Here is a 26,603-nt window from a genome sequence, read left to right on the forward strand (position 1 = left end):
ATAGAAAAGGGATGGAGAAAAATTGTATGTTTTTATCTGACTGACTTCTCCAATTTAGAAGAAGCTAAAGCTTGAAAAATATATTTTCTTTTTGTGCATTTATATGTACCATCGATTTTGAAATTCTTGGAAACAGTTCACAGCCAGTGACCTTTAATAAAAACACTTATCTTTTATACATTTCCTGCAGCATGCCCTTAATGTGATAAAATTATATAGGAAAATGTGTTTTTGTTTTTTTGTTTTTTTTTTTACACTGCATGCTTCTGCGGTTTTCTGGGATTTTTATCAATTTAATGATATTTACTAACTGGTGCAGCTATTCTCTTCATTATGACTTAACACATTAAAGTGTTAATACTATAACAGTTTTAATGCTTTATAACATTATCTTTTTATAGTACCAATACCGAGTATAGATTTCATCATAGACACAGATGGCTTCAAGTTTCTCTTTATACACCAAAATATAAGTGTCTCCAAATCCACCGCGATCCTGGTGGCATTGGTGTTCACATATTACAGCTCTGTCTGCACGGTTTCTCTGGGAGGTCACACAGAGTTCAGAATCTCTTTTTTCTTCCTTTCTTTGCTCATCTCCTTCAGTGAAAGGAGACGCTGCAGAATTCAAGCCACATTACTCCAACACAAAAAGAGATGTCAGAGCAAATCTTGTCAGAAGTTGTATTTTGGCTCCGAGTGTGGGTCAGAGTGAGTCCTGTAAAGCGAGACTGACACTTTTCACTGTGGTGGTGGTGTTTTCCTTTCTTTTCACCCTGTGAGAGCTTGTTCAAGCCTTTAACGAGAGAACTAGCGTAAATGAGTGTAAACAAGTGCACAATGTAATAAATCATCATCTTACTGGGGCACATCCTTAGCATGCACTGAAGGTTTAAAACGAGGAGGGCAAGTCACACATCAGATCAAAGAAGTCTCTTTTATTAGATCTTGTCAGAGAGAAATTAAACATGGAAGCTGAGAAAATTAAATATGTCTTAACTGTACTAGAGCATTTGCATTCAATAAATGACTTGACTGGTTTCAAATTTAAATATGTGAAACTTGTTATCTACTGTTATCTCATCTATTCAAGTGCATGTTTCTTAAAAAAAAAAACAAGAAAACAACCAAGCAAACATTTGTTATGGTGCAATTGATGACTTTGACCTCTCAAAGTGCTATGAATTTTTCATCTTTCAAATTCTGGCGATACAATATAGCCTTTCACAGACATTTTCTTCAGAGTCTGCTTGAAGCTGAAAGATTTGTCATTGCCCTTAACAACAGGAATGTATAAGTGTGTAACATGAACTTAGAAAATATCTGGATCCGGTTTGAAAATAGCTCCATGAAGTTAAAACTATAATGAAACCCTTTAAACCATCCAGCTGAATAATGTACATGAACGTGCAAAGCAAAGAAATAAAATTACAGGTAGTTGTAACAAATTTCTTAAATAATTCCAATCATCATTTTCAACATTGGCTTGATTAGGAATATACACCAGGGACATCAATTCAGTCTGGTCTTTTTTAGGGGGGAGGGGGTAAGAAAAAATCCCGCAGGACCGGCTTGGTCAATTGTTGTAATCTGTTCCCTCTAAGTGGTCTGGGATGGGCAGTCCTGTGAGGATTGTTAAGCACCGGTTCCACACATTGAACACGGGGCAAACTGGCTGAGCGAAGGCAATGTCAAATGTATACAAGTGCTGAGAGCCGACAGCATCGTAGAAAGACAGAGATCCAGAGTCGTAGTCCAACAATATCCCCAGACGGCGCAGGTGGGGAGAGGGTTCAATGGGCATCTCTTTGCTGTTGTGTCGCACCACCCACGAGTTGTTGCAGCGAGACAGTACCCACGAGGCAGAGTTTTTGCCAATCCACTCATGTTTTGGTGCTGACTTGTACGCAATGCCAATGGCAAACCTGCATAGTCAGCGAAAAGTAAAAAGGAAATATTTATTTTCAATTGCAAATCTGAAACACTATCCATACAAGTGCAACTATGATCCTAACACCAGAGGCTTTGTAAGACTGTATTTAGACACAGTTGTGTTGTTTTCTTTTTTTCTTTTTGACCTGATGATGGCGGTAGATGGAAAGTCGGTGGACCACAAAATTTTATACAATTCATTCTGTGAAAAACATGAATGGCCGTACCGAATCTCACTGGAATGTAGCCAATGGGTGTTATCACACATCCCATAATTGTTTTTACCATGTGCTTCCTCCTATCAGCGCCTCCCAGTAGTGGCGGCCACTGTCGATGTAGACGTTTCCTGTGACGCCGTAGCTGCTGTGGCTGGAGAAGCGGTCCTGACTGTGGCTCTTCTTGGATGATGTCTCATCTCTCTCCACTGTCAGGTTGTCATGAGACACCCTCAACTTCCGATGAGCTGATTTGGGGTCCAACTTGAATGGCTGGCCTTTAAAAAAAAAAAAATAAGACAATTTTTTTTTATTTTTGGGGATGGGAGGCAATTAGAGATACTTTGGACTAAACTTTATATAGTTGCTGAAATTGACATACTGTTTGTCTTGAGTTTCCCAGGTTCACTGCTGCGGTTTCCGGCCTGATTTATGGCTTTCACTATGAAAATGTACTTTGTGCCACACTGGAGTCCATGCACCGTGTAGTGATTTTGCTTGATGTTTGGTACAATCATCCAGCTATCAGCAGAGTTACATAAACCTGAAAGGTTTAGACAGAGAGTAAGAGTCACTGATAAAGAGAAAACCAAAGGCATCAACTCTCATACATTAACGCATCATTCAAAGTTAGAAATAAAAAAAAAAAAAAGTGTAGAATTGTTTGCAGCATTTCACTGTAGCTTATAGCTTGACTCATCAAATGTAGTTGCATTACCAATCATCCACATGTGCTCAAACACTGAGTCAGATGAGAATAAATTAGTTAATCAAACATGTCGTGACCTCGGTAGAGCAATCAGTTCGATGAGCCTGCTGCTTATTTTCAACTCGGAGATCCAGTCAAACTTATGATGCACATTTGCAGGCAAATCTAGTGGGACTGAGCTATTGAGCTATTTTTTTCCATACAGACACTGCTAAAGAAACACTATATTTCAGTAACATGTCATTACATATACCAACCAGGAGGACAGAGCTCTCCTCTGCTGCTTCTTCTATTCACGATTATGTTTGGATATTGTAACAAAGTCGGCAAACTATTTAAATCCTTCTGCTGAAATCCTTTTCAAATCCCTCTGTAATTTTCATGTTTTCCACCACAAACATACTTTTCTTTCACCAGAGAGCTGAGTGTAGACTTACTGACAACGTTGGATTGGCTGGTGAAGATGGCATACTGAAGTTCATACGACACAACAGAGAACTCGTCATCCGATGTCCAGTGGACTGTGATGGTGTCATATGAGGCTGTACACAATTCCTCACGGATCGCTGGCGGATTTGGAGCTGCAATTGCAAAAACAAAAGACAAAATGGGTTATAGGATGTGAATAAAAGCTCATTCTATACTGTTATTCCAACAAAAAGGTAAAAATGACAAAGGTAAAACTTGCAACATGTTGCAGAGACCATTGGTGATAAACAGCGCCATCCTTTTATGTTTTGTTGGGTTTTTTCTTTTTACCCTGGCTGGTATGATAAAGCACAATGGCAGTTCCTCCAGCTATTATAACTGCAGCCCCCATACAGTTAACTTCACACTTTACAGCAGGTGTTAAGCACGAACCTGTTTCATTCAGGAGAAAATAAATCTTAATTGCAGTCTTGCCTCTTTTTTTTTGTTTTTTTTTTTTAGTCCCTTGTTAACAGCTACTTTTAAAGTTTAAATATAAACTTTGTGTTTCTCTCCATGCCAAAAAACTGTGCAAATCTATAATCAAAAGCTAAGGTGGGGATAATTAGTGCACTGTTTGGATATAGGAACCCGAAACCCATCCATAACAGCAAGATTATATTAATTCACAGATAGATTTCCTGCCGAACAATAAAATATTGTGTGCTACCGTTACCCTTAAACTCCAACACCACTCACCTGTGAGGTAATCCAAGCTTTCTAGCATTTTCTTTTCCCTTGTGAAGTCCAATGCAAAACTATCAAAAGTGTCATTCAGATTAATTTCTGGTAACAGGATTTGAGATGATGCCGTTGCCATGGATACTCTGTCATTTAAAAAAAGACAGCATGTAAGACATTTGTGACAACTTTATACACCTCGTAGTGTCAATCTTCTGCTTGTCACTATTCCCTCACCTCTCGCAGATACTTTTGGCAGTCTGAAGGAAGCGAGCGTGGTCCGTCTCCTTGAGGGTTTGGTCGGCCTGCGAGATGAGGGAGGAGGACCTCTCGATGCACTGTTTGCAGCTGGCGATCTGTTGGGCTAGCTTCCTCAGTCGTACAGACTGGGCAGAAAATCGGACATGTTGATATATGAAGAGCTCGGTAACTAAACCAACCAACTCCATGACCTGCCACATGAGGCACCAGCCTACCAGATGGTAGATTTGATTTTACCTCATAAATTGGAAAATCCTTTCAGGGGAAAAAAATCTGATTTGCACTTTTGACAACTTGATTATTCAGTTGTGGAACAATGTTCTAAAAGTCACGCCGGTGCAAGAGATGTGTTTATGGAACATCCCTCAGAGCAGAGGGATAAAGGGAGGGATACACTAAACAAAACCTTGCATCCCCCCACGGTGCCTCTCTGGCAGACCGAACCTACACAATTCAACATGAGGCATGAAGTGAGGAAGGAAAATGTCTTCCTCCAGAGACAGTCATTGCAGGAAGTGGGGCTGATCTTAAGTCACAGTGGGGCTGACACTGAACACGGCACAACGTGCCACTGGCTCTCTAAAGCCATCTAACAAGGGGAAAAGGAAACTGATAGGAAATTTGCATTAAAGGTTTAGACACTGTTCAAGAGCTGCTACAATACACTGACCAAACAAATTCTGCAGTTTATTGAGTATTTCAGTGAGGCAGCTCATCAGGGCGTATGTCACTTACGGAAATCATCTTCGTTTTGAAAAAAAGAGTTGCAACTTTCAACAACACTTGTACCGTGCTTGTTTGGAAGAAGGGATGATATTGATTTTTTTTTTTTTTTTTGCTTGCCCTTGCTTTTAACAGAGTGACAAGGTTTTACCCAACAACAGTGTGTTACTGTTGAATTAGTGTGGCAGCCTCTTGAGGCGCTCAGCTGTAAGTTATCCCATTAACTGTGTGGGGAGCTAATTATCTGGACATGCAAGCTGATAAACAAACAAAGGTTATCAAGACACAGAGGATGATAAACAGTACCTTCCCCTCCTTTATCTTGGTGGCTATGATTTGTCTCCGTTGCTGTATGATATTAATCAGCAGTTCGCACTCCTCAAGCAGCTTGTTTTCCTGTCGGGATGCATTTACCTAAACACGATGCACAGTAAGTGTAGATAACAGACAATCAATACCAGAAGTCTAATTAATTCCTTAATGTTGTACTACACAAATCGAAGATTAGAGTCATTATAGCACACATTAGTAGCAGCAAAGTCAATTTTATGAAATCCTGATGTGGCAGGAAAAAAACACATTAGAGTCTAATTCATATCATTTCATTTCTCGTGTTGGGCATCCACAGTTGCCATAAGCTGACCTTGGTCAGTGTGACTTTCAAAGCAAGCACATGCATGATCACAGCCATGGTAGTGAACAAATAATGAGCTATCGGACCAAATTTAATTAGGTAAATGACCTGTGTCAACCAAGGTCAGAAACTAATGGGACCGTGAGGTGAAGCAGCGTTTATTTAATACAATTGCTTCCATATATCATGAGCCTCCTTCAATCGATAGGCCTTAAAAAACGAATACTATCTTTTTACTTATTTCAGTTTATGAGTAAATTTTTGACCCACACTTGATGTGAAAATACTCAATTAGCATCAAAAATGCAAGAAACATTAAAGAAATTCTTCATCTATAGACTAATGAACACTTAATCTTGTTGACATGATGAAAAGGCACGCCAATGATGGTGATTCATCACGGTATTTATAATTTAATGAGTTGTTGCCCATGAAATGCCACAGAAGCTAAGAGCCCTCGACACACGCACACACACACACACACACACACACAGACATACACAGACCTGAAGGGGAACAGATAAACAACCTCACCTCTACGTGTTGGCAGGTCTGGATAAGTTTGCCCATCAGACTTTCCAACTCACTGGTCCTCTTGATGAGACTGCTGAGGTTGGAATCCAAGGCTTGCTGCAAAACAAAATTTAAAAGGAATATTTCATTACACACTACTCCCCCCCCAAACCCCCGAGCATCAACTGTAAACAGCTGAAACTTAGTCGGAAGGAGAGTTAGGTGAATGGGAACATAAGGGGCCATATCTGCAACCAGCACAGAAGGTGACACACAAGGCTGCCACTGGATATGACTGGCCAATTTGTGTATGGGGCCCTCACTTCTACCCCTCATCACAGTCCTCCCCGTGTGCCAGAGAGCCCATCATGCAGCCTGCTGAGGCCATGGAGCTTAGCAGAGCATCTGCCAGTGATTTGGACAACTAAACCCAGCCTGTGTTAATCACTGACTCAGATCAAAGGCTTATGTTCCAAACTTAATCTCTTACTGTAACCAGGCAGCGACCGTGTGCTGTGGTGGTGCAAAATCTCTTTTGATATGGACATTATTGTAAGTATATTTATTTTAAATAAAAGATAAGCGCGCGTTAAAGATTTAACTTTCAAAAACTAAAAGTGAAAACAGACAAGAATATTCTATCAAACTCTGAAATTGATTGTTTTAATTCGCACACTAAAATGATGATGATTACTATTGTTTGATACCTTATAAAGGAGATGCTGATTTCGATCTATCATTGGAATGTTTGATAACATATGTGATAGGATTTTACATTTATTTCATCACTATTTGTTGAATGTACAAATTTTATAAAACGTTTTCCTTCAAAAAATGTCCTGTCCTGCAAATGTCCACAGCTTGACACAAAGAGTTGGGAGACCTTTTTTGAGCTCAGATGTCTAACAATGAGATTTTACAAGCTGTGTGCGTCACCATCAACTAAAATAGTGCAGGTCTTATTTTACTGCTCTCACAAAATGATTTATTTATATGGATGAGAACACGATGAAAGCCATCGCAGATGGAGGTAAAGGTGACGTGAGGGAAATACGACATATTGAACAAACTGATGCTGAATATGGACGAAGGAGCATCAGAGCATTAAAGTATCCAATGTTTCCCTGTTTTTATATGACTAGTATCACAGGAATAAAGCTGTATAAAGAAAGGGAGGAACAAGTACTTAAGACAAAGAATGCAAGAGACAAAATGTGTTCCAACTCTTACTCTGGTGTTGTGGGGGTTCCTCAATGGACTCTTTCTGCAACATTTATACTTTTCACGTGTTTAGACAGCTCTCACTAATGGAAGTCTCTCTCCTAAAATCATTTAAAGCTGATGAAAGGAAAGAATCGCGGTTTCCTTTTGTATGTGAGTGCTTCTGGTCCCACACCTTTGCTTTGGCCAGTCTCCCTTCCTTCCTCTTTCAGTCCTGACAGGTCACTGTCAGGACCTGGAGGTTTATCCTGTGTCAACATTAGAAATTTTATCCAATGTAAAAGGTCGTCCCCTTATCCTGTGAACACCAGCGGTCCAGACACATATCTGCGGTTTAGAATGTGTCTGAAGGGACTTTAAGCGTAATTTGTGCTAATATCAAGCATAAATGGACTCTCTGTGCTCTGCAGCCTGTTTTATACAAATATTGCTGATGTATTTACAACTTTACAACCTTCAAAAGATTTATTATTCTGACTAACTTAGGTTGTTAGAATTCCATTCCTGATGTTTTCAGTGCTTTTTCTGATATTTCAACTCTCTCAGCCTTTCAAAAGGCAATTCAAACTTAAAATTGCTTGTGAATGTATAAAAAATGTTCAACCCAGGTATTTTTCCTGAACATGCAATGAGAATTTTTTTTTTTTTTGCCCAGTGCATGTTGGGATTTTCTTTGGCAACTCCTCTGACTTGAAAAACACCAGGGTCATGTCATACAATGCCAAAAGCTAGATTGGAAAATCGATTGCATCATGCATGCAGACACAGACAGGCACCTTTATAATGCCACATTATGTCTTTGTGAGAATTTCAGAGAGATTTGAGGCAGTGTGGCTGTAAACATGTGTTTGGAAAAACCAACAACTATGAATCAGCTCAGCTGCACGCCACCTGGGTCCTGCCCTGCACGCCATGAGGGAAAAAAAAATGATTTCAGATGGGAAGTGCCGTGTCCTCTGTCACTAGAGGCTTCTAACAATGCAACTGACTGGATGATATATGTGGTCAACAAGAAAGCGCGGATTAGTAGAATAAACCCCACTGTAAAAATGATATCAAAGCAAGCAATTAGAGCTATCATAAGGCAGAGAGAGACGATTATAGCTAGAAAAGGATATGTGACGATAAAGGAGAAAGAACTCCATTCATTTCAATCCCATATTCTACTTTCTTTTACCACTGGAAGAATGTGCTTGTTAAAAAAAGGATTGCAATAATTCAATGTAGTATTATTATACAGACTGCTAACTGCCAACTAAAGAACCAGGAAGGCTACAATATCTATTACTATTTGGCTCATCATTTGCATTAAGTGCAAAATGAATTTCACTCCCAGTTCACTCATTCCTTGAAAAAGGAAACAAATGAATCTGTCCCTAAGTGTGTAATTAAAGAAATGATGCTGATCACCTGGTCTGTCTCCTGGTGTGAATGATCACGCCCCACACAGAGAAAGCGGCCAGAAGATTTCTGCACAATGACAGCATGATCAGACAAAGGAAACATGTTAAGACTGGTCCACCGAACTATCTTGCCAAAATATTGCAAAAAGATTGTTTGCATCCCGGTCCCACCGAGGCCAAGCATTGTGAAACAGAGGAACAGGCACAAAAGGATTTTGTGAGTGTTAGTTGTGATACAGTAAACCTTCCTTTTGTGAGTCATGCTGTGAGGGTTTGTGGAAAAAAAAAGAAAAAGAAAAGGAAGACCTCTGTTTTTAGTTCATGCAGTGTATTCCATGCAACACTCCAAATAGACTTTAGGACAAACTGGAGCAAACTTTGATTGGACTGAAGAGCTTGAACCAGCCGAGTTAAAGAATTGCTTTTTTTTTTGTTCCCAAATAAAAAATGTAGATATTTCCATGATTTGAAAGCCAGCGCCTTGCTCACTTGTCTGTGGCTAAATTGCTGTTTCATGTCAGAATGAAACTCCACCACATGATTGCCTTGGAGCGCCTATAAAATGATCCCATCAAGATGGTGGTAACAGCAAAGAGCAACTATGCTGTTAAAATACTAATCGAAGTTCAAGTTGAGATCTCTAATGGAAGGCATCCAGAGCCACCTTTTTATGCTTCTCATGTCTTATTGATGTCAGCCCGTCTGCTGAAAGTGAACTGCACCACTCCACCTAAAACTGTGAAAGCAGTTTCTTGTATTGGATGCCACATTACGTTTAAGCCCGGTGAAGTGAAAGAAAGCTTTCAACTCGCTTTACTGTTTTTTCTATCCAGAAAGTATATTTTCACTGCAAAGACGTGTCCTATGATAGGGTTGGTCACAAAGGCTGAGGCAGGCTAAAGTAAATTCAGTATTTTTACTGTGGTCAACAAATCTCATGAAAAGAACAAAGCCTATTAACTATACTGAATTTATGTATCTCTAACATGTTGCAAATATATATTTTCTGATTATGATACGGTCGAGTGCTCTAGTTTGTAGCAAACACAACTCAAGCAGGAGTAAATTGTGCAATCGCTGGGGAATATTTTCAGTTGCGGGTTTGGCATGCTAATGAGTATTTATGGTAGAAGGAAGGCTTATGTGGGATTGACTCAAAATAAACTCCATTCTCCATTTTCATTGTAATAAAGGAATGTGTCATCCATCGTAATGATGTGACTCATTTATGTGGTCTTACACAACAATGGAGGTCTATGGAACAGAGGAATAAACTATATCAGCTTTTGTCACCGGATCCAAACATTATTCGTTTCATTTTGTGGTGTTATTTCATTCATATGCTACAATAAATATGATAAAAGATCGTGCTTACTTGCCATTTATGTTTTAAGTTATTTTTACATGCAAGGAACATCAGGTTTCACATTTGCATTATTTGTTAAATGATTTTCACAGATGGGTTTGATTTGCATTTTTAGAATTGCATTAACTTTTTGTTTCTTATAAATCAGATTTTATATCACAGTATCCAGTGAAAAGCATGATAAGGAAAATCAAATGATAATAGAAAGCATAACACGTATGCTGTTACAAATTACAGTTCCAAATAAAATCTGTTTTTATAATTTGCTTGTGAATTATGATATACTTGTCTGTACCCAGGACTGCATGACTACAATCCAGCAGCTCAAAAGCATTTTTATAACTACCAAAAAGAAATACAAATATGACACAATTACTGGTCCTGTGTCTGTCATACCATGATATTGAATTAGCTGCAATGAGTGGTTTACGTGAGGTTCAAATTTCGCAGTGTATCATAGATTCTTGAACTTTCCTCATTTCTTACCTTAAGTTTGTCATATCGGTCACTCAGGGCCGCCACTTGGTGGTCTCTGTGTCGGCCAACCAATTTGCACAACGCACAGATCAATTGTTCATCTGTCACACAGTACATGTTGACCTTCTCATCCTCATGCTCCAGACACATTAGCCCTCGCAGATGGGAATCCAGTAAGGGTTCGATTAGACGGTGGCCCGTGAAGGGCTTCTTGTTGGGGTGAGTGGCCTTTAGACATTCGTCACAGTATGACACCTCGCATGTTACGCAGGTCTTCACAGCGTCCTGCGGAGGGTCCTGCTCACAGAACTGACACTGCACCCGGTCACTGGGAGATGTCATGGCTTTATTGTCAGGGGCAGCTCGCTCACGCCGGGTCTCGTTTGGAGAGTTAGGGCCACTTAGAGAAGCTTTCTGATAGCGGTCAATGATGTTCTGTAATGTCACGTTGCGTTTGAGTCCCTCTAGGCCCCTCTGGTTGAGGGTGATGACATAGCGACAGGTTGGGCACTGGAAGGCACTGATGGACTGAATCGGCTCACTGGGGGTGCAGTGGGAGACCAGGATACGATGGGCACAGTTGAAACAAAGGCTGTGAGCGCAGGGCAAAAGCAGCGGGTCCTCAAAGAGCTCCAGACAGATTGGGCAGGTCAGCTCCGACTCCAGTGTTTCCATCTTCAGGCAAAACAAAGAGGGGTTGTCTGCGAAATCCAGGGAAGCTGATCAGCTATCTGTAAGGACAGCAATGAATCAGAAAACCCAGCTAGTTAAGAGTTGGACTTCAGTTGGTCTCATATTTAGAAGAGCTGAAGCGTATCCAACTAATCACAGAATATATAATAAACAATATCATAATCAAATATGACTATTTGTAAAGCAAATATACAAAACATTTTATTGTTTCAGCTTCTCAGTTGTGAGGACTTTCTGCATCTGTTCACCTGACATGATGCTAAATTCAACATTTTTGGATTCTGAACCATTGGTTGACCAAAAAAGCTGCAGGAATCCTGACTGACCTGAGAAAATGATTGAATTCGCAGCCATAATGTCCTGGTTTAGACAAACAGCCTCCTTAAAAAAATCTGAATAAAATAAACATCACGCATATTCTGTCTGTATTATCAAGTCCCTATGAAAATAAAACCAAAATTATTCCTCTCTTTCTTGAGTCATTTCACTTGCATTGCAAATCGAATGTGAAATATGAATATAAATGTTATGTAAATACTTGTTGCACATATCCGATTATGGAAATGAAGCAAACTGTAGCAGTAAAGCGAGCAGACGAGCAAAGACTCAAAAACATGTGTTTGCATATATTGTGACTATATGAGCTGGATTTGTCTGAAGCTTCTACATAAAGAATGCAACAGCCTATTTTTGATTGGCACAGGAATAGTGCAGCCTGTCCCCATGTGTTCCTCTCCATACTGTAGCCTGTGGGCCAGCAGGCCAGTGAGGACTGACAGCTCAGCCAAGCAGAAGTCTATTGGCCTGCTTGTTGATGGCTGGGGCTCCACACTATCACAGACACTGAGCCTTTGTTCCTAACCAGTCAGACACCCCAGCTGCAAGCGGGCATACTGTGCTCACAGCGTCTTCCTATGTGAACTCTCTACCTCCACTCATTATGTGTGAAGAAGGCAAAAGCTCATTATCAGGACAGTCAGACACAAGTAGCCCTTTGAAATCGTGAGGATACACCAATTACCTCTGAGTTACAGACCTGCGTTTGTTCTTTCCATTCTATTCAAATCCTCACAGACACTCTATCCTACTGCACTGTACAAAACAAGAGGCGATTGTTGCACTTGTCTCCAGTGACTGTGATGTATCTCCGGGCCCTTGCGCCTCTGCTATTTTGTTCTGGAGACATCAAGTGGCAAAGTGCAAATGTTATTGTAGAGGATCAAAGACGACTTTTTAAATCCTCTCAGTCTTAATCAACTTAATGAAACAGGAAACCTTTTGGTGTTGATTTTATCACAGAGTTTTATAATTTAATAACCACTTTATGGTTGTGGTGAATAATTCCAGATTGATTAATCCCAAAATCAAGCGGTGACACAAGAATTACACAGTAGACATATTGACTTTTCTTTGATATGTTTTCACTCCGTGATATGAGACAAAATCACATCAGTTTGAGCAAAGCTATCAGCTAAACACACTAGCTCTTGTATTTGCACAAGTCTAGTCAAACAGGTTAAGCTGTCAGTTCAACCAGGCTGCCCTAAATACAATGTGAAAACAGAGCCGTGTATGACAAACACAATGCAAAGATGGTTGTCCTCTGATGTCACCACCTGTGGTAAAAGATACTCCCAAAGTTGCAAAAAAGCTTGTAAAATAACACTGTGGAAAAGCACCACTGCAAAGCAGCCCCAAGTAAACTTCACACTCCTGAAATATCTGCCATTCATACAGAGTTTACTTTACCCACCAATGGATTTCGCCCCACTTTGCACAGTCGAGACATTTCTGCTGAAGGAAAACTTCTGAGCTGAATCATGAAAATATATTTATGCCAACAAACGCTCCGGCCATAAACCCCAGCATGCTGTAGGGAGGGGCGTCCAGATGGCATGAGTCTTCGCAGCCCCAGTAATCCTGCAGCAGAGCTGTCATTAAGCAAGATATTGAGCAAGAGGTAGCAAGCACAACAGGAAAAGTTGCCCGACAATTCCAGGAAAGCCAGCTCCACCTACAGCTGGAGCGCTGGCCAGTACTGGAAGAAGACAGAGAGCGGACAACAGTGGGAGGGAGAGAGGGGGAGAGAGAGAGAGAGAGAGAGAGAGAGAGAGAGAGAGAGAGAGAGAGAGAGAGAGAGAGAGAGAAATGTTCAGGACTGTACAGAGAGCCCAAGGTAATGTCCTCACAGTCAGGTTAGTGTCCTCTTAGCAGCCCTGCCTATTCAGAAATTCAAAGCATCAAGATCAGTTTCACATTTCCTTATGTGGCCATCCCTCTGAATCCAGCAGCACAATGCTCGAGACTGGAACTTTTCTTGGCTGTGCCACTAGAGATTCGAAGAGAAAGGCTGAAGACACAATCAGCGATGAGAGGCATCAGGACCCATCTGCAACATGGGACAGAATCCTAGGATTCCCTCAGCCTCCAATATAGAGTGGTGGGGAGTGAATTACAGTGCCGTCTGTGGTGTGGCCCTCCATACCTATCAAATAAAATGACTGCCACTGGTGAAAACAATATAAATAGAGCTGCTGAGTAAAATTCTACTTGTCTAATTAAATCTCCATTCAACCTCCTGACACTTATGACATGAAGCAACCAGACTGACGAGACGGAAAATGAAGACAGACACTATACAACATGGTCTGCCACATCCAAGTCCGTCCCAGTTGGCCCTCACGCGGGAATCTCCCAAAGTGCCATCTGCTTACCATGTGCCTCTGCTTCCAGACACACCCCCACTGTGCTCCATTTGAATCCTCCTGTCATTCAAAGGAGTCCCCAGAGCGGCTGTCCTCTCTGAGATGCAGAGACACACTGTAAACATTAAAGACCTGCTAAAGTTCAAATAAAACGACGGGTGTGAGATACATTGCTTGGGAGATGTGCATGAGAATGTGGCAGGCATTCTTCCTGCTAGTGCCCTCACTTTCATCACCGACTGGGATAAAAAGGTTGTATCATGAGATCAGCAGGCGGGACTCATTGAAAATCTTCATTCAATTGGGACATCAAATTAACATCAAACATCTGCTCCCATTATATGTCAGTCTTACACATTTAAACAGGAAAAGACTGTGTCTGGGAAGTGTATGGGAAAATGTAAGGAGTGTGAGGAGGAGATTCATGAGAGGAAAGGCTAGTTAAGTTTAAGCAGTTTTTTTTCTTTTTTTTTGGGGGGGGGGGTTCTTTACATACTTCAATAGCAGTGTTCTGTTTCAGTATCTCTATTCTCGTATTCAGCAACTACAAAAACAACTCGTTGATCTGTAGATTCATTCACCCAGCTACAACAAACAGCCTGAAGATGGCATGCTATATGATGGCATATAGCAACAAAAATCTAACGTAAAACATAGCGTCATATTGCAAAAACAGAATGGCATAGCCACATGCAGATATGCGTTTGCTGGGGGCAAATAGTTTGATGAACAGTCACTGCATTTTAACGCTGAGCGCCAGCAAATACAAGTAATGAGAGGCATTTTACCGTGTCAATCCATGAACTTGAGTACTAAGCTAACATTTGGAGCTTTCTTTGATGAGGAAATAAAGGGTCATTTAGAGATGAAACAATTACATGTCTCAAATAGGAAGACTTTTCCCACTTAAGCACTTTCTGATCCTTTTGGTTATGGTCTTTTATCACCCTTAATGATGCTCTGAACCATGTATTCAGAGACTGAGAGAGTGTGATTGCTCTTTGTCTTTTTTCCTGGGGCAGACACCTAACATATTTATCGGTAATCCTGTCTCCAAAGCATAACTGTGACCAATGTGTGGCCTGTTGCTGTGCCCTAAAGCAGCCAGTTCAGCGGTGGAGCACTCGAGCCTAATGTGATTTACAGCTGTAGCAGCACAAGCCAGCTGATTAGACTGACAAATCTACCTGATCTGCAACCGCACGCACATTACCGAGATTAGCCTTATGTGTCCTGGCCCTGGCCGACATCCATTATTGTTATTTAAATCATTAAGGAGGGAAAGTTAATTACAAATCTAAAGATGTGGGTGACTGAGTGTAGAAGTCATCTGTCAGATGGGATTAGAAGGAAAGTAATGGCAGTGTCAGAAGTCCCTGCTGTGCTCTCAAATGGAAAACTACTGTCAACTCACATTAACCTGCAAAGAAAACAAGAGGCGTCAATGATTGACCTACGAGAGGTTGCGAGGCATGACTTTCTCTTACCTGAGTGATATAATGAAGCTTCATATTGTAGCTAATGTTGTGCCTCAGACTAAGAGCTGGATACAAGGTCAGCTAAGTTTTTCATTTTGCCTTCCACCTCTGTGTTTACTGCCGGTGCTGTAGACCCAAAGGTCATCATGGTCAGCGTCAGAAGTTGCACCAAAACCATTTCCCCTCTGCGGCTTGGCAGGTGGCATCATCAGGAGGCGGAGGAGGAGGAGTGGGGGGGGGGAGGCAAACACTGCATCCTTTCCACAACCACAGGAAGTGCACACAGAGTGACCTAAGCATGGTGCTGCTCAGAAGTCCGGACTGAGGAAGAGCCTCACGAGGCCGAGGAGCGGGTGTTTTGTTGAAGTTCACACAGGCGGACGCAACCCAGTTTTCTGCCCGTTGGTGCGCCCTGCTTTTTGTGTCCATAAGCACATTTTTTGAACACCACACAAAGAAAAATGGTTTTATTGCTGAGGAAACACTCAAAGAGTGACACCATGTGGCCGATGTCTAAAATGCAGCCAAAGCATTTATTCAGAGGGGGTTTCTAGTGATTTCTAGTGATATTTCATTTTTATTTTATTATATTTTAAATCTTTTTTTTTTTTTTTTCAAACTTGCAAGCAGCTAAATGCTAGATGTAACCGTAGTCATCTCCAATGTACCTTCCAAGTCATTTTCTCTGACCTTGTAAACATTGCAATGGTTCTTTATGAAGAGTTCCACACTCTGTTTCTATGGTGACTGTGGTAATATCTTGATGTAATCTGAAGCAGTGCACTCGGTAGAAGATGTCTGACATTCCTCCTCACAGGAATGAGATAAGTTACTTATTAATAAGGGAGAGCGCTGAGCCACATGCAATCATCCAGTTTTCCTCTTCATTATCTTCAAGTAAACAAGACACCATAAAGACCATTTCACAAACTGTGTCCAGAAGAATTGCCAGAGCAAATATGAATGTTGCATGGGAGAAATTGCTATCTTTTTTTTTTTTTTTTATCTTATCATTGGAATAAGTGGTATTTTAGTTGCTGGATGGATGAAAGGCTGGTTTTATCACTCCTGGTCTTCCAGTGGTTACCTTTAACTTTAAGTAGAGGTTAAAAAAAAAAAAAAAACTTTTATGTCGGAACAAGGGAAAGGAAAGATCGCTTGTTGAGCCATGAATAATACTGCAAGGTCCATTGCATTAATTCCCAGTACATATACCGAGTTGCTGCTTTTACATTGCAAAGCTACTCCTACTCTCTCGCTCTCTCCCCCTCCCTCACTGATGTATTGGGGTTTTTTTTTTTTTTTTTTGGTCACAAAACTCCCCCTAGCCCTCTCACTTAGTCATCTCATCCCTCAAGTATTATCCACAGTTGAGAACATTAAGGATTCTGTGAACACAACAAGGCCAAACAACATCAGCACTTGCACATAGCACTGCCTGGGGACCTGGAAATTTATGGTGACTCAATGTTTTGCCAGCAAAACATGGATGCACAGTAACATAAAATACAGAGTGAATCAAGAATTACTCTCTGACTTACCCGCCACATGATTATATCCATATACAGGCAGGAGAGGAAAAAGCCACCTTCAGTCAGACAGTGTTGATGTTGGAGGATCTGTACAGTCTACCCACTGCAGTGGTCAGAACTTTGAGCTCTCAATGAGTTTCTGACCCTCTAAACCCTGTTCTCCAAAGCCAGTGAAAATCAGCAGCAGGATCGAAACTTTCCAGCCTTTTCTCTCTTCTGCCTGAGAACTGTACCTATCCCATCTAGACACAGTGGGCTGCAAATTGTTGCATTAGCCAATCATATGTAAGGGGCAGGACTACTGCTGGTTTGGTCGATCACTGAATGTGGAGTGGTGGCTATTACTCTAACTTACTCTAAACAAAGCTTTTTTTGGCAGGGGGGGGTGGGGGGGGGTCATCCTCAAATAGACATCATCTAAAGATCTGCAGTGCACACTACAAAAAAAAAATAAAAATAAAAAAATCCAAAACAAAACAAAACTAAGCCAACCAGTGCACCAAGAATGCATCCTCTTTGGTTATTTGCATAAGTCGGAAGATTACAGTCACAAGAAATATCAATCACTCTCAGGCTGCTCCACTTTCGCATTTCTCATCAACATCATGTAATTCTGGATTATTGCGGTTGGAAATATGTCTGACGCTCAAGGCGAGATTCAATACAGCCAAATGAATTAGTGCAGAAGCAAACATGGGAATCAATGATGGTTATACTTGCCACAAAGGACACAAGGGGCCATTTGTCAATGGCCTGATCCAAATGCAACCTCTGATAAATGGAGGTAGATTCCCAGACAAGTCTGTTTTGCCCACGCAAAAAGCGTCCAAAAATGCCAATATACATCCAAAGACAGCTTGAGTTACTCAAATACTAAAGCAACCATATTCGTCAAAGAGGTCACACTATTCGGTTTTTCAATGTACACGCATTCTCTGTTTTGGGAAAAAACACAGGAATGCAACGTGTGCGCGACAACTGATTTAAATAGCGTTGAAAGTCATCTCTCATTATTGGCATCTGCTCACCAGTCTTTAGCAGCATGGAAAATGTTCCCGAACATGTGCTGGCTGACACGTGGGCAACCAAGCAGTGATGCTGTTTGATAAAGTACGATCAATTTCTCCAGCCCTGGATCAAAGAGCCTGCCCGCCCTTTACGGTTGACGTTTGGGGTCTGAAGTCACCTGAGGTTAACCTCAGCCGCCTTTTAAATCAGTGTTTTGTTCACATTATCAATGTGTAGATCAAATGTTATATCAAGTGGTAAAGCCACAGGACATCACACTCGGATTGATTTGGGTTAATAGGAATCTTGCCAGGTTCAATAAAGTATAAACAGAAAGGTGAGAGCAAGGAAAAGGATTTCTATTCTATTGTTGAAGCAGATAATTACATTAACATCTGTGTAATTGCACGACACCCAGCAAAAGTTAACTGATAACAGCAGGTACACGGTGTGCAGCGTGGAATGGAAATGAAGCCGTATTTATTTTTGCAGAAAACTGAAACCAAAATGTTGCCTTTTTCTTGTGCTGTTCACTTGCAAATCCAACATCCATTGGAAACATTTCAAAGGACATACATTATATTCAGCAGATCAAAACTTTCTAAAACCTTAACTTTAAAGTCGAAAAGAGATTTAAAGGAGGTTTTGACATTTCACTCACTGGAAACGCATATTATCCCTTACCTCGTAGTCTGTTAGTCAGTCAGCCAGACAGTCCATGGTCCGGGTGACAGATGTATATAGAAATAAAGCCCAGGAAGAGATTTTTCTGAAAACACCAGCTTCCCTCAGAACCGTCCCTTTAGCTCCTACTCTCAGTCTGAGCTCTGCTGCTTTGTCTGTCTCACCGCTATCTCTGAAATTCTCTTCACACAGCTTCTTCTTCTCTAATCCTCTCTTAAGGAAGCCAAAACAGCTCCAAATGGTTCAACCAGGCGCCGACTTCTCAGGCTTTTCCCTCTTTGTATTATTTTGTTGGCTGGGATCATTAACTTAGTCCCATGAGAACGTAAGGAGGCAAATAACCCCCCTTTTTCTTGTGGGAGGCTGTCAATCACATCTGATGATGAGGTGGTAAGGGGTGGGGGGGCTTTTATTCACCAAGGAGCCATTCCTGATTGGCCACCGGGGAACAGAGGTGCCGTGCATGACAAATTGGAGCGCTGGGATGGATGGGCCTGCAGAGATGCTCAGCTGAGGTTACATGCACGCTTATAAGGGACTTTTATGCAGTTGCGCTCATTTGCATGTCGTTCAAAAGAAAGTGGAACCATGGGAATGAGTAATCAAAGCTGAGATGGCAAATGCCCGTTTTACAGAGCTGAATACAAGAAAACATTATGCTGTACATGAAATGTAGGTAAATGTTGGGATCAATCGTGAATAATCAGTAGCTCTTTAAAAGTCTCTTTGGTACAGTCTGGACACTTAGTGGGGGGACTGGGAGGAAAGCATAAAGCTTCTGTTGCCATGACAGTGCGGCAAAAGCATAGATGAATCTTGGCACTTGAGCGAGATGCCACTCTAATCTTTTCACTGGCAAACCTTCAGCTCTCTCTTCACAGCTTGTTTGTTTCTCAGTCAAGCCTAGTCCTGTCTGTCACTCTCCAGTTCCTCTCAACGTCCCATGCCAATCTAAAGTCTGCTGCATTCTGGTCGGAAAAGAAATGTGTGAAGACATTGTTAGTGGGACCTGAGAGGGGTCACACTGCTCCCAGTTACCACGACTAAACTCTCAGGCTGACGAGCAAAGAGAAGACAGCACACAAATTAAGCATGACTTCCAGTGTGACTCCTTTAATTGGCTCGTTCTGCACACTTTACCAACACACTAATGGATTTGTAAACAGCACAGTGCAAATCAGTTTCCCATGTAGAACACAGAGACAGCAAAGCCACATTATTCTCGCAACACTCATCAACTGTACGCCAAATAATTACAAAATAATTTACAACAGCAAGGAGATCTGCAAGAAAGTGGTACTGGTGCTACCCAAGGCCAAAGAACACGAGTTATCCATAAACTGTCAGTGAATAAATGAGTTTCACGTCGAGCAGCATTTCACTCAAATAAAATGTCACAAAGCTCATGACATTTGCCTAGACTGTGCAGACACACCGACATTTGAGGCAAAGCACTACTCATGAAATCAATCCGGGATCACGCCCTTGTCTGAAGCGTAATAAACATGAAATGGAAAAAATTCTTCTTCTGTTTTAGCAATTTCCACAAAGAAAACTTGTCTGGGTTGTGGTTTCAGCAACTGTCCCCATCTCACCCCCTAGAAACACAGCTCGATCCTCCATCCAGACTAATGCACATCAAGTTTCTGTGGCTTTTAGTCTGGAAAATGCACAAAACAACAATTGGACTGTTAGGAAACTTAAAAAAAAGAAAAAAAAGAAAGGAAGAAAAGAAAATGATGCCTTGTTGCCATCCAAAAATCTGATATCCACAATGTCATACTCTCTGAATTTTAACAGATAAGAAACTGTGTCATTTGAGAAATCTAAAATATTACTCAAAGAAAAATTTAATCCAGTCAAGACGTTGGGATGCTGATGATAATAATTACATTTTATGTTTGTGTATTAGAATAACATAACCAAGATGTAGAATTTCTTGGTTTAATTCAAGCTAAATTACTTCCTGAATATATCTTATATTATTACTACAGATATATTCCCTTATCAACTAACTGCACTGCCAAAAATGATTATTCACAACACATGAATATTCATCCCTATTACATAAGGCCATTTGCTGCCTGAGGCAGTTCACTGGGTAGTGGCTCTCACATCAAGCTGTATTAATTGGAAAAAGACCTGAAAAGGCCCCAGAAAAACCCCTCTGCTGAAGGAATAGATAAGAATTTGGAACAAAAAAAGGCTGTGAAATATGATATTATATAAACTTTAATGGTGGGAAAAGAAACAGGATTTCTCTCAGGGACCAGCAGCAGATATTTGTAAGTTATATCTTCATGTTATAAGGTTAAGCTTAACCTTGGTGCTTAGCCGGTAGCAAGTGCAAAGTCATTTTATACAGAACAAAGGAATCCTAAAATTAATTTGTATTTGAAGTTTTTCAAAACCACATTCCACAGAAAAAGAGAGTACAAAGGAACATTGTTGATGAGCAGCAGGACTGACCACATATGATCAAAACAACTTCACCAGGTTTCCTAACTGAAGCAAATCAAACTCGACCTCTCACTGGATAAGGCGGCAAGAAATGAAGTAATAGGTGAGACTTACATGCTGTTAGGCAGTGTGATCCTCCAAAACGCAGCAATAAGGTGCAACTCCCACTGACGTCGTAGCTTTCTTTTTCAGTCGCACATGGATGAGAGACTAAACAAAACATACAGTAGCATCCTGGCCAAATCTCCTTCCACACTCCCTCCCTCATTTCTCCAGCTCCCCACCCTGCACCCAACCCCAGCCATATGTTCACGCAAGCGTAAAACATGCCCAGGAAGCGTCACTTCCACTGGGCCATTTCACGGGTACAGTCTCCATTAATGCTGGGGTCCATCCGCCTCCTCCCTCCTGAGGTTGAGCTCTTGCCCCCTGGCTCCCCACCCTCTTAGCAAGAAGACAAAGAGGTAACAAATGGAGAGTCAAATGGGGGTTGGTGGTGGGGAGGGTTGCATAAACCTTGGGGACCGTATTTTGATGAGTTTCTGGCTAAACAAGCAGGCCCCGACCAGATGGGATCAGTCTCCAGGGCTGTGCTGCATCGCTGCATTTAACACACAACTCTATACATCCTCAAAAGAAGCAGTCATCAAACCACATACACGCGCAAAGCAGCGCAAAACAAAATTACTTTATCATGTCATGTTTGCTATGAAGAGCTCCGAAATGGCAGTAATTAAAGTCTGAGCACAGCTGCCTAATTGAGTTAGCACATGTTTTGGCGTGAAGATTGTCTTTTTGAGGGAAAACCCCAATCCAAGCAGCAATAATTGTTCTCCCAACTAGGACAGCACAAAACAACCACTCCTCACTTTGCCAATAAACAATAAGATGAAAGCGTGCCCGGCCCCGATTCCTGGCAAAGGTTCAAGATTTTAATGACTCTTTCCAAGGCTCACTTGGCCATAACTAAGCAATACACAGTCAAATGTGAAGTTGTAGCACACAAATCACTTTATTTTTAGTTTTAGACTGAGGCGTTACTGGGTTAGGTAGTTCAATCTCCCTCTTTTCATTGTTAAAGCTGTTAGATGTATCTTGGGTGGAAACCGCAGCGTGCAAAACAGTTGCTGGACACATCGCGTCACATCAGCCGGCGTCCCTATGCGTTTGCGGGGCTTTATGATTAGCTGGCAGGACATATAGGACTGCAGCGGGTATTGACCTGGAACTGATTCTTTCCCTCTGAGTGTGCTGCAGCCTTGTTGGCACAGGATCAAATGAAGAAACACTTTGGTAGTGATTAAAGTGATGCACGATTATCCCGTACAAGTGTAAAGTGGTTTACTGCCAGCCCTCGCGGAGCGATTAACAGCAACTTCAATCTTCTAGCAGAAAAAAAATAAATAAATAAAAAAATAGAAATAAAGGCCAAAGGAAACTTTCTAATCATTCATTTCCATAAAAAGCAGCTATACACAACACAATAGACGACTGTACTGTCTGCTGATCTCTCATTGAACTTAAACAGCGAAGGCGCTTTGGAAATGAAAGGTCATGCGTTATGTTCAGTCCATACCACAGTCTAACAGACTGAAAGTCTTGTTTTGTTTGGGTTTTTTTTTTTTCCCCCTTCCTCCAAAAAAAGTATCCTTTCGAAAGGGTGCGGTGAACGCCTGCCTGCTACATTCTTTGCTGCTTGGAGAAGTCTGTAATTGCTTCCAGCTTCTGGGAGATCTGAACGAGTGTCACATCTTTATCAAGAATCTCACATCAACAGCACTTCAAATATGGCATTAGTGAACCACTGTGCCGCCCTGGCATCCAGTAACTCCACCCAAAACCTAGCCCCCAAATCCATGCTTTTTTTTTTTTTTTTTTTTTTTTTAGTTCAAGCTGCTGTTGTATTTAAACGATACTATCGATTTAGCACAGACAGGTATAAGAGTGACACTTTTAACTCAAAAAACTTAAGACCTACACTGTCCCGTTCTCCTTTATTCAGAGAAAATGAGACACTATAGCACTAAGCTCATGCCTCCTACACCAAGAATTGCTGGAGGAGGTCTGAACATCTGTTGTGGTGTGCTGTGTTCATGTGTCCAAGGAGACTGTCAGAGCCAAAGGCAGGAGCCCAGCTGTTGGGATCTGGGTCGGCTGCATCCGGGCTGAGGGGATGTTTTCAAAACACGCTCCGCTCAGGATGAGCCACTTCTAACAGTGTTGTAACTGTTTTAGTTCGTGCTGTCAAGTGATATCCACCAGCGTGTAAGGTCTATAGATAGAGGAAGCCTGTCTGTGCGGTGCTGCAGATGATCTAAAGGTTAAAAGACAGTCAAACTGATCAGTTTTCTGCCTGGCCCGGTGTGGCCGTAGAAAATTTCCCTCACTTACACTCCATCTACATGTCAACAAAGCATTCCTTCAAGACAGTGTAGGACAAATTCCTCAACCTTGGCCTGCAAAGCACATTCTCTGGAGTTTAAAATGGATTAAACATTTGTTATTCCCAGCAGAGGCATCGCTGATAAAGGAGTATTCTTTGGTCCTACAGAGTGGTGAGCCCCCCCCCATACACACACACACACATATCTCTCTCTATATATATATATATATATAAAAAGGACGACACCACATTTCCTTGTAACGGTATTGGCTCTTACACTGAGAATGAACCAGGGTTATCTCACACCGTGTCACAACACGAAGGCCAGGAGATTTCACAGCTGCTAATGGAGCTGGTACTGGTGACCTGGTGGAGGCACTTTTAACAGAAATGAGCTTCATCATGAGAGAAAGAGTGAAATTTACAAAACAGATTAAGGGGGAAAAAAAAAAATCACCAGAGATCGAGGGGGATGATAATGTTACATTCAAATGGACCATCTTCCCCTGGCCTGTTCATAATAAGAAAAAGATTGGTCAGATTAATATAATTCAGAAAAGATTCATACCAAGACAAAACTGAAGTTTCAGCCCCTTGAAAGTGGAGGCATTTCAGTGCAATAGCAGAACCAGATGCGTGCATGAGGGAAAGTATTGAAAACCAAAATGAATTTGCCAGAGTCCCCTATCCACAGTTATTTGGCACAATTATGCATGCTGTTCTCTCTTAAAACAACATAACATTGGTTTAGTTCTCACCCGCACAAGTAAGGAGAGCAATGCTGCTCACTGGAAATCTTAAACTATCCTGTAAAACAAAACCTGAAAAATATGGAGGTGCAAGAAATCGTTCCCAGCATGCTCATGCATATTTAGCCTGTTCTATAACGTGCACTTGTTTCATGAGGAAGTTGATATTTTAAATGTCAGCAGACACGTTGCATGTAGAAACAAGACTGAACCCGCTGTTAAAACATCACATCTGGCTCCCCCTCTAAATTAACACTGTCTTACTAAGAATCACAAACAACCAACAGCTCTTCACTGTGGTGCTTAAAACAAAGCACCACTTTTTCTAAATACCTGGTTGTGCAGCCCCGTGCCTCCAGGCCTCTGTGCATTTAGTACTACACTGGAGTATGTAGAGTCAGAGAAATCAGCATCCAGCACATAATGTGAAGTTAATGATGTGTAGCTATTACAATAGAACTATTAAAAATCCAATTCCAGAAGACTTCAACAGCGGCAGAAATTTTATTGGGCTTAATTCAGATGCAGTGTTTTGACCTAACACAAAAGTGCAGGTCAGAAGTTTGTTTCAAAATTTAAGACCACGCACTAATTAGACTCCGCAAATCCAATGCCACTAAATGCTTTTTCTCATTTCTTACCTGCTTCCCCATTGCTGCAGTGTCTAACTGCCTCCCCTCAGTGAATAAGTGCTCAGCTATCACAGAGCACGTCTGTTAGGCAGCTGGTACTTTCCCCAAGGTAAAAGACAGGAGACAGGAGGTTGAAGGTGTTCTGTCTGCATGTACACTCCCTTCATCAGGGGTGTGTACACACACATACCTCACTGACACACACACTCTGCTTCTCATCTGCTCTACAGGTTTACACAGGAGCATGGAAAGCTCCTGAGAAGAATACTTAACCCTTTGGCGAGCTGGCACTCAATGAGGACAATCATTAACTCCACACGTCAACATAAAAACCAGCCAAAAGCTGGAGCTTCTCTTATCGCTGCCAGTGAAAATTGAGCTGTTAATGAGTGAGTTCCCACTATTTTATGTAGGTAAGGAGAAAAAAGAAATGTGTGAAAAGGCGGATATAATAAGGTTGGACCTGGTGGTGATACAAGCCAGCATCAGATAATGGAGGTAAAGGGCTTTTCTTCATCGCCACTGGCAGCTCCGCTGAGTTACTAAGCACAGAAAAATAGGACTCAGTCTCAAGGATCTACAGACGCCAGCAGGCAGAAAGCTGCAAAAAAAAAAAAGAAAAAAAAGAAAAAGAATCTCGTTATTAAGCAAGACAGAATTGGTTTTCTCCACCCTAATGAGAATTCATCCTGCGAGATAGATGAGTCAGTCTGAAAACACAATTTCATACTCGCAATAATGAGATCATATTTGAGAAACAGGGCGTATATCCCTTACACAGAACAAACACTCAAGGTTAGCAAATGATTTGAGCAAAAGCAAACATTATCTTGAGTATCCCCCTACAACTCTTAAATAACAAAATATATCAGTATTCATAGAGAACATGTAAACTAAGGTCTTTTAGGGCACCGAGGTGCACCACATGAAACAAAGAAGAATTCCATTACAATTTCTCTACATCTTTATAAAAAGACCATTTAAACCTTATGTGGCCAAGGTTTTATGCCAAGGAATAGATGGGCCACACATTTAAAACAAAACTGAAAAATGGATTGGAACAATCTGGATGTTGAAAAAGCCACTTGGGGGAGCGGGGGGAATCTGAGACCTGGGATTCCGCAGGCTAATGTGAGTTCTTTTGGATTAGACGCAGCAGGGTTTCAAACCACTCAAGAGTGCACATAAATAAAAGTTGGAGCCAATTTATTAGAGCAATAGAATATTGAAAGACATGCACAATTAACTTTTTTTTTTTTATTGTGTGCAAAACCTCTGGGCGAAACTCCCTCAGATGGATGTTACACTATATCAACACCCATCTGGCAAAACAGATTTAACCTTTATTTTAGAAGCACAGTGACAGGCTGTAGAAACAAATAAAAAAAAAAAGGGGGAATTATGCTTTCTCTGGTGACATCACATCTGGTTAAAAAAAAAAAAAAAAAAAGGACATGAAGGAACAGAAGCTGAGAGTCCTTCGTGATGTCGACGCCTTTACAGAACATTTCAGGTACTTCTGTATTGCGAGCAGTGCAACGCTCTTAGTCAGCGTCGCACACGGGTCAGCACACAAAAACAGTCAGTCGAAGTCAGTCGAAACCAAAGAGCAGAGTTGGAAGAACTGGATACATTTTGCTTTTTCCTTTAGATCCTCCAAGTTTGAATTTGGCCAT

General features: G+C 41.2%; 1 protein-coding gene across 6 annotated transcripts; it reads right to left on the reverse strand.

Moving 5' to 3' along the window:
* Nucleotides 1–918: 918 nt before the first annotated feature.
* mid1 (midline 1) lies at nucleotides 919–25,050 on the reverse strand. 6 transcript variants are annotated; one of them, XM_029530256.1, is made up of 11 exons: nucleotides 24,937–25,050; nucleotides 10,613–11,334; nucleotides 8,768–8,827; nucleotides 6,158–6,253; nucleotides 5,296–5,403; nucleotides 4,243–4,391; nucleotides 4,024–4,151; nucleotides 3,294–3,437; nucleotides 2,530–2,691; nucleotides 2,218–2,425; nucleotides 919–1,925 (listed from the first exon to the last, which is right to left on the reverse strand). In XM_029530256.1, exons 2-11 carry the CDS (start codon nucleotides 11,276–11,278, stop codon nucleotides 1,577–1,579), a joined length of 2,070 nt encoding a protein of 689 aa, XP_029386116.1. In that variant the 5' UTR covers nucleotides 11,279–11,334; nucleotides 24,937–25,050; the 3' UTR covers nucleotides 919–1,576. The 6 variants fall into 6 exon arrangements, with proteins under 6 accessions (XP_029386116.1, XP_029386118.1, XP_029386117.1 ...); XM_029530258.1 differs by lacking the exon at nucleotides 24,937–25,050 and adding an exon at nucleotides 21,278–21,384; XM_029530257.1 differs by lacking the exon at nucleotides 24,937–25,050 and adding an exon at nucleotides 17,021–17,216.
* Nucleotides 25,051–26,603: the final 1,553 nt, after the last annotated feature.

The sequence above is a fragment of the Echeneis naucrates genome, chromosome 21 (assembly GCF_900963305.1).
Source record: "Echeneis naucrates chromosome 21, fEcheNa1.1, whole genome shotgun sequence".
NCBI lineage: Eukaryota > Metazoa > Chordata > Actinopteri > Carangiformes > Echeneidae > Echeneis > Echeneis naucrates.

Coding starts and splice junctions, on each gene's coding strand:
- mid1 (XM_029530260.1), bottom strand. CDS start 11,278: ATGGAAACACTGGAGTCGGAGCTGACCTGCCCAATCTGTCTGGAGCTC. Junction 3,438..4,023: donor AAGCTTGGATTACCTCACAG/GTGAGTGGTGTT, acceptor TTGCAATTGCAG/CTCCAAATCCGCCAGCGATC. Junction 1,926..2,217: donor CTGATAGGAGGAAGCACATG/GTAAAAACAATT, acceptor CTGACTATGCAG/GTTTGCCATTGGCATTGCGT.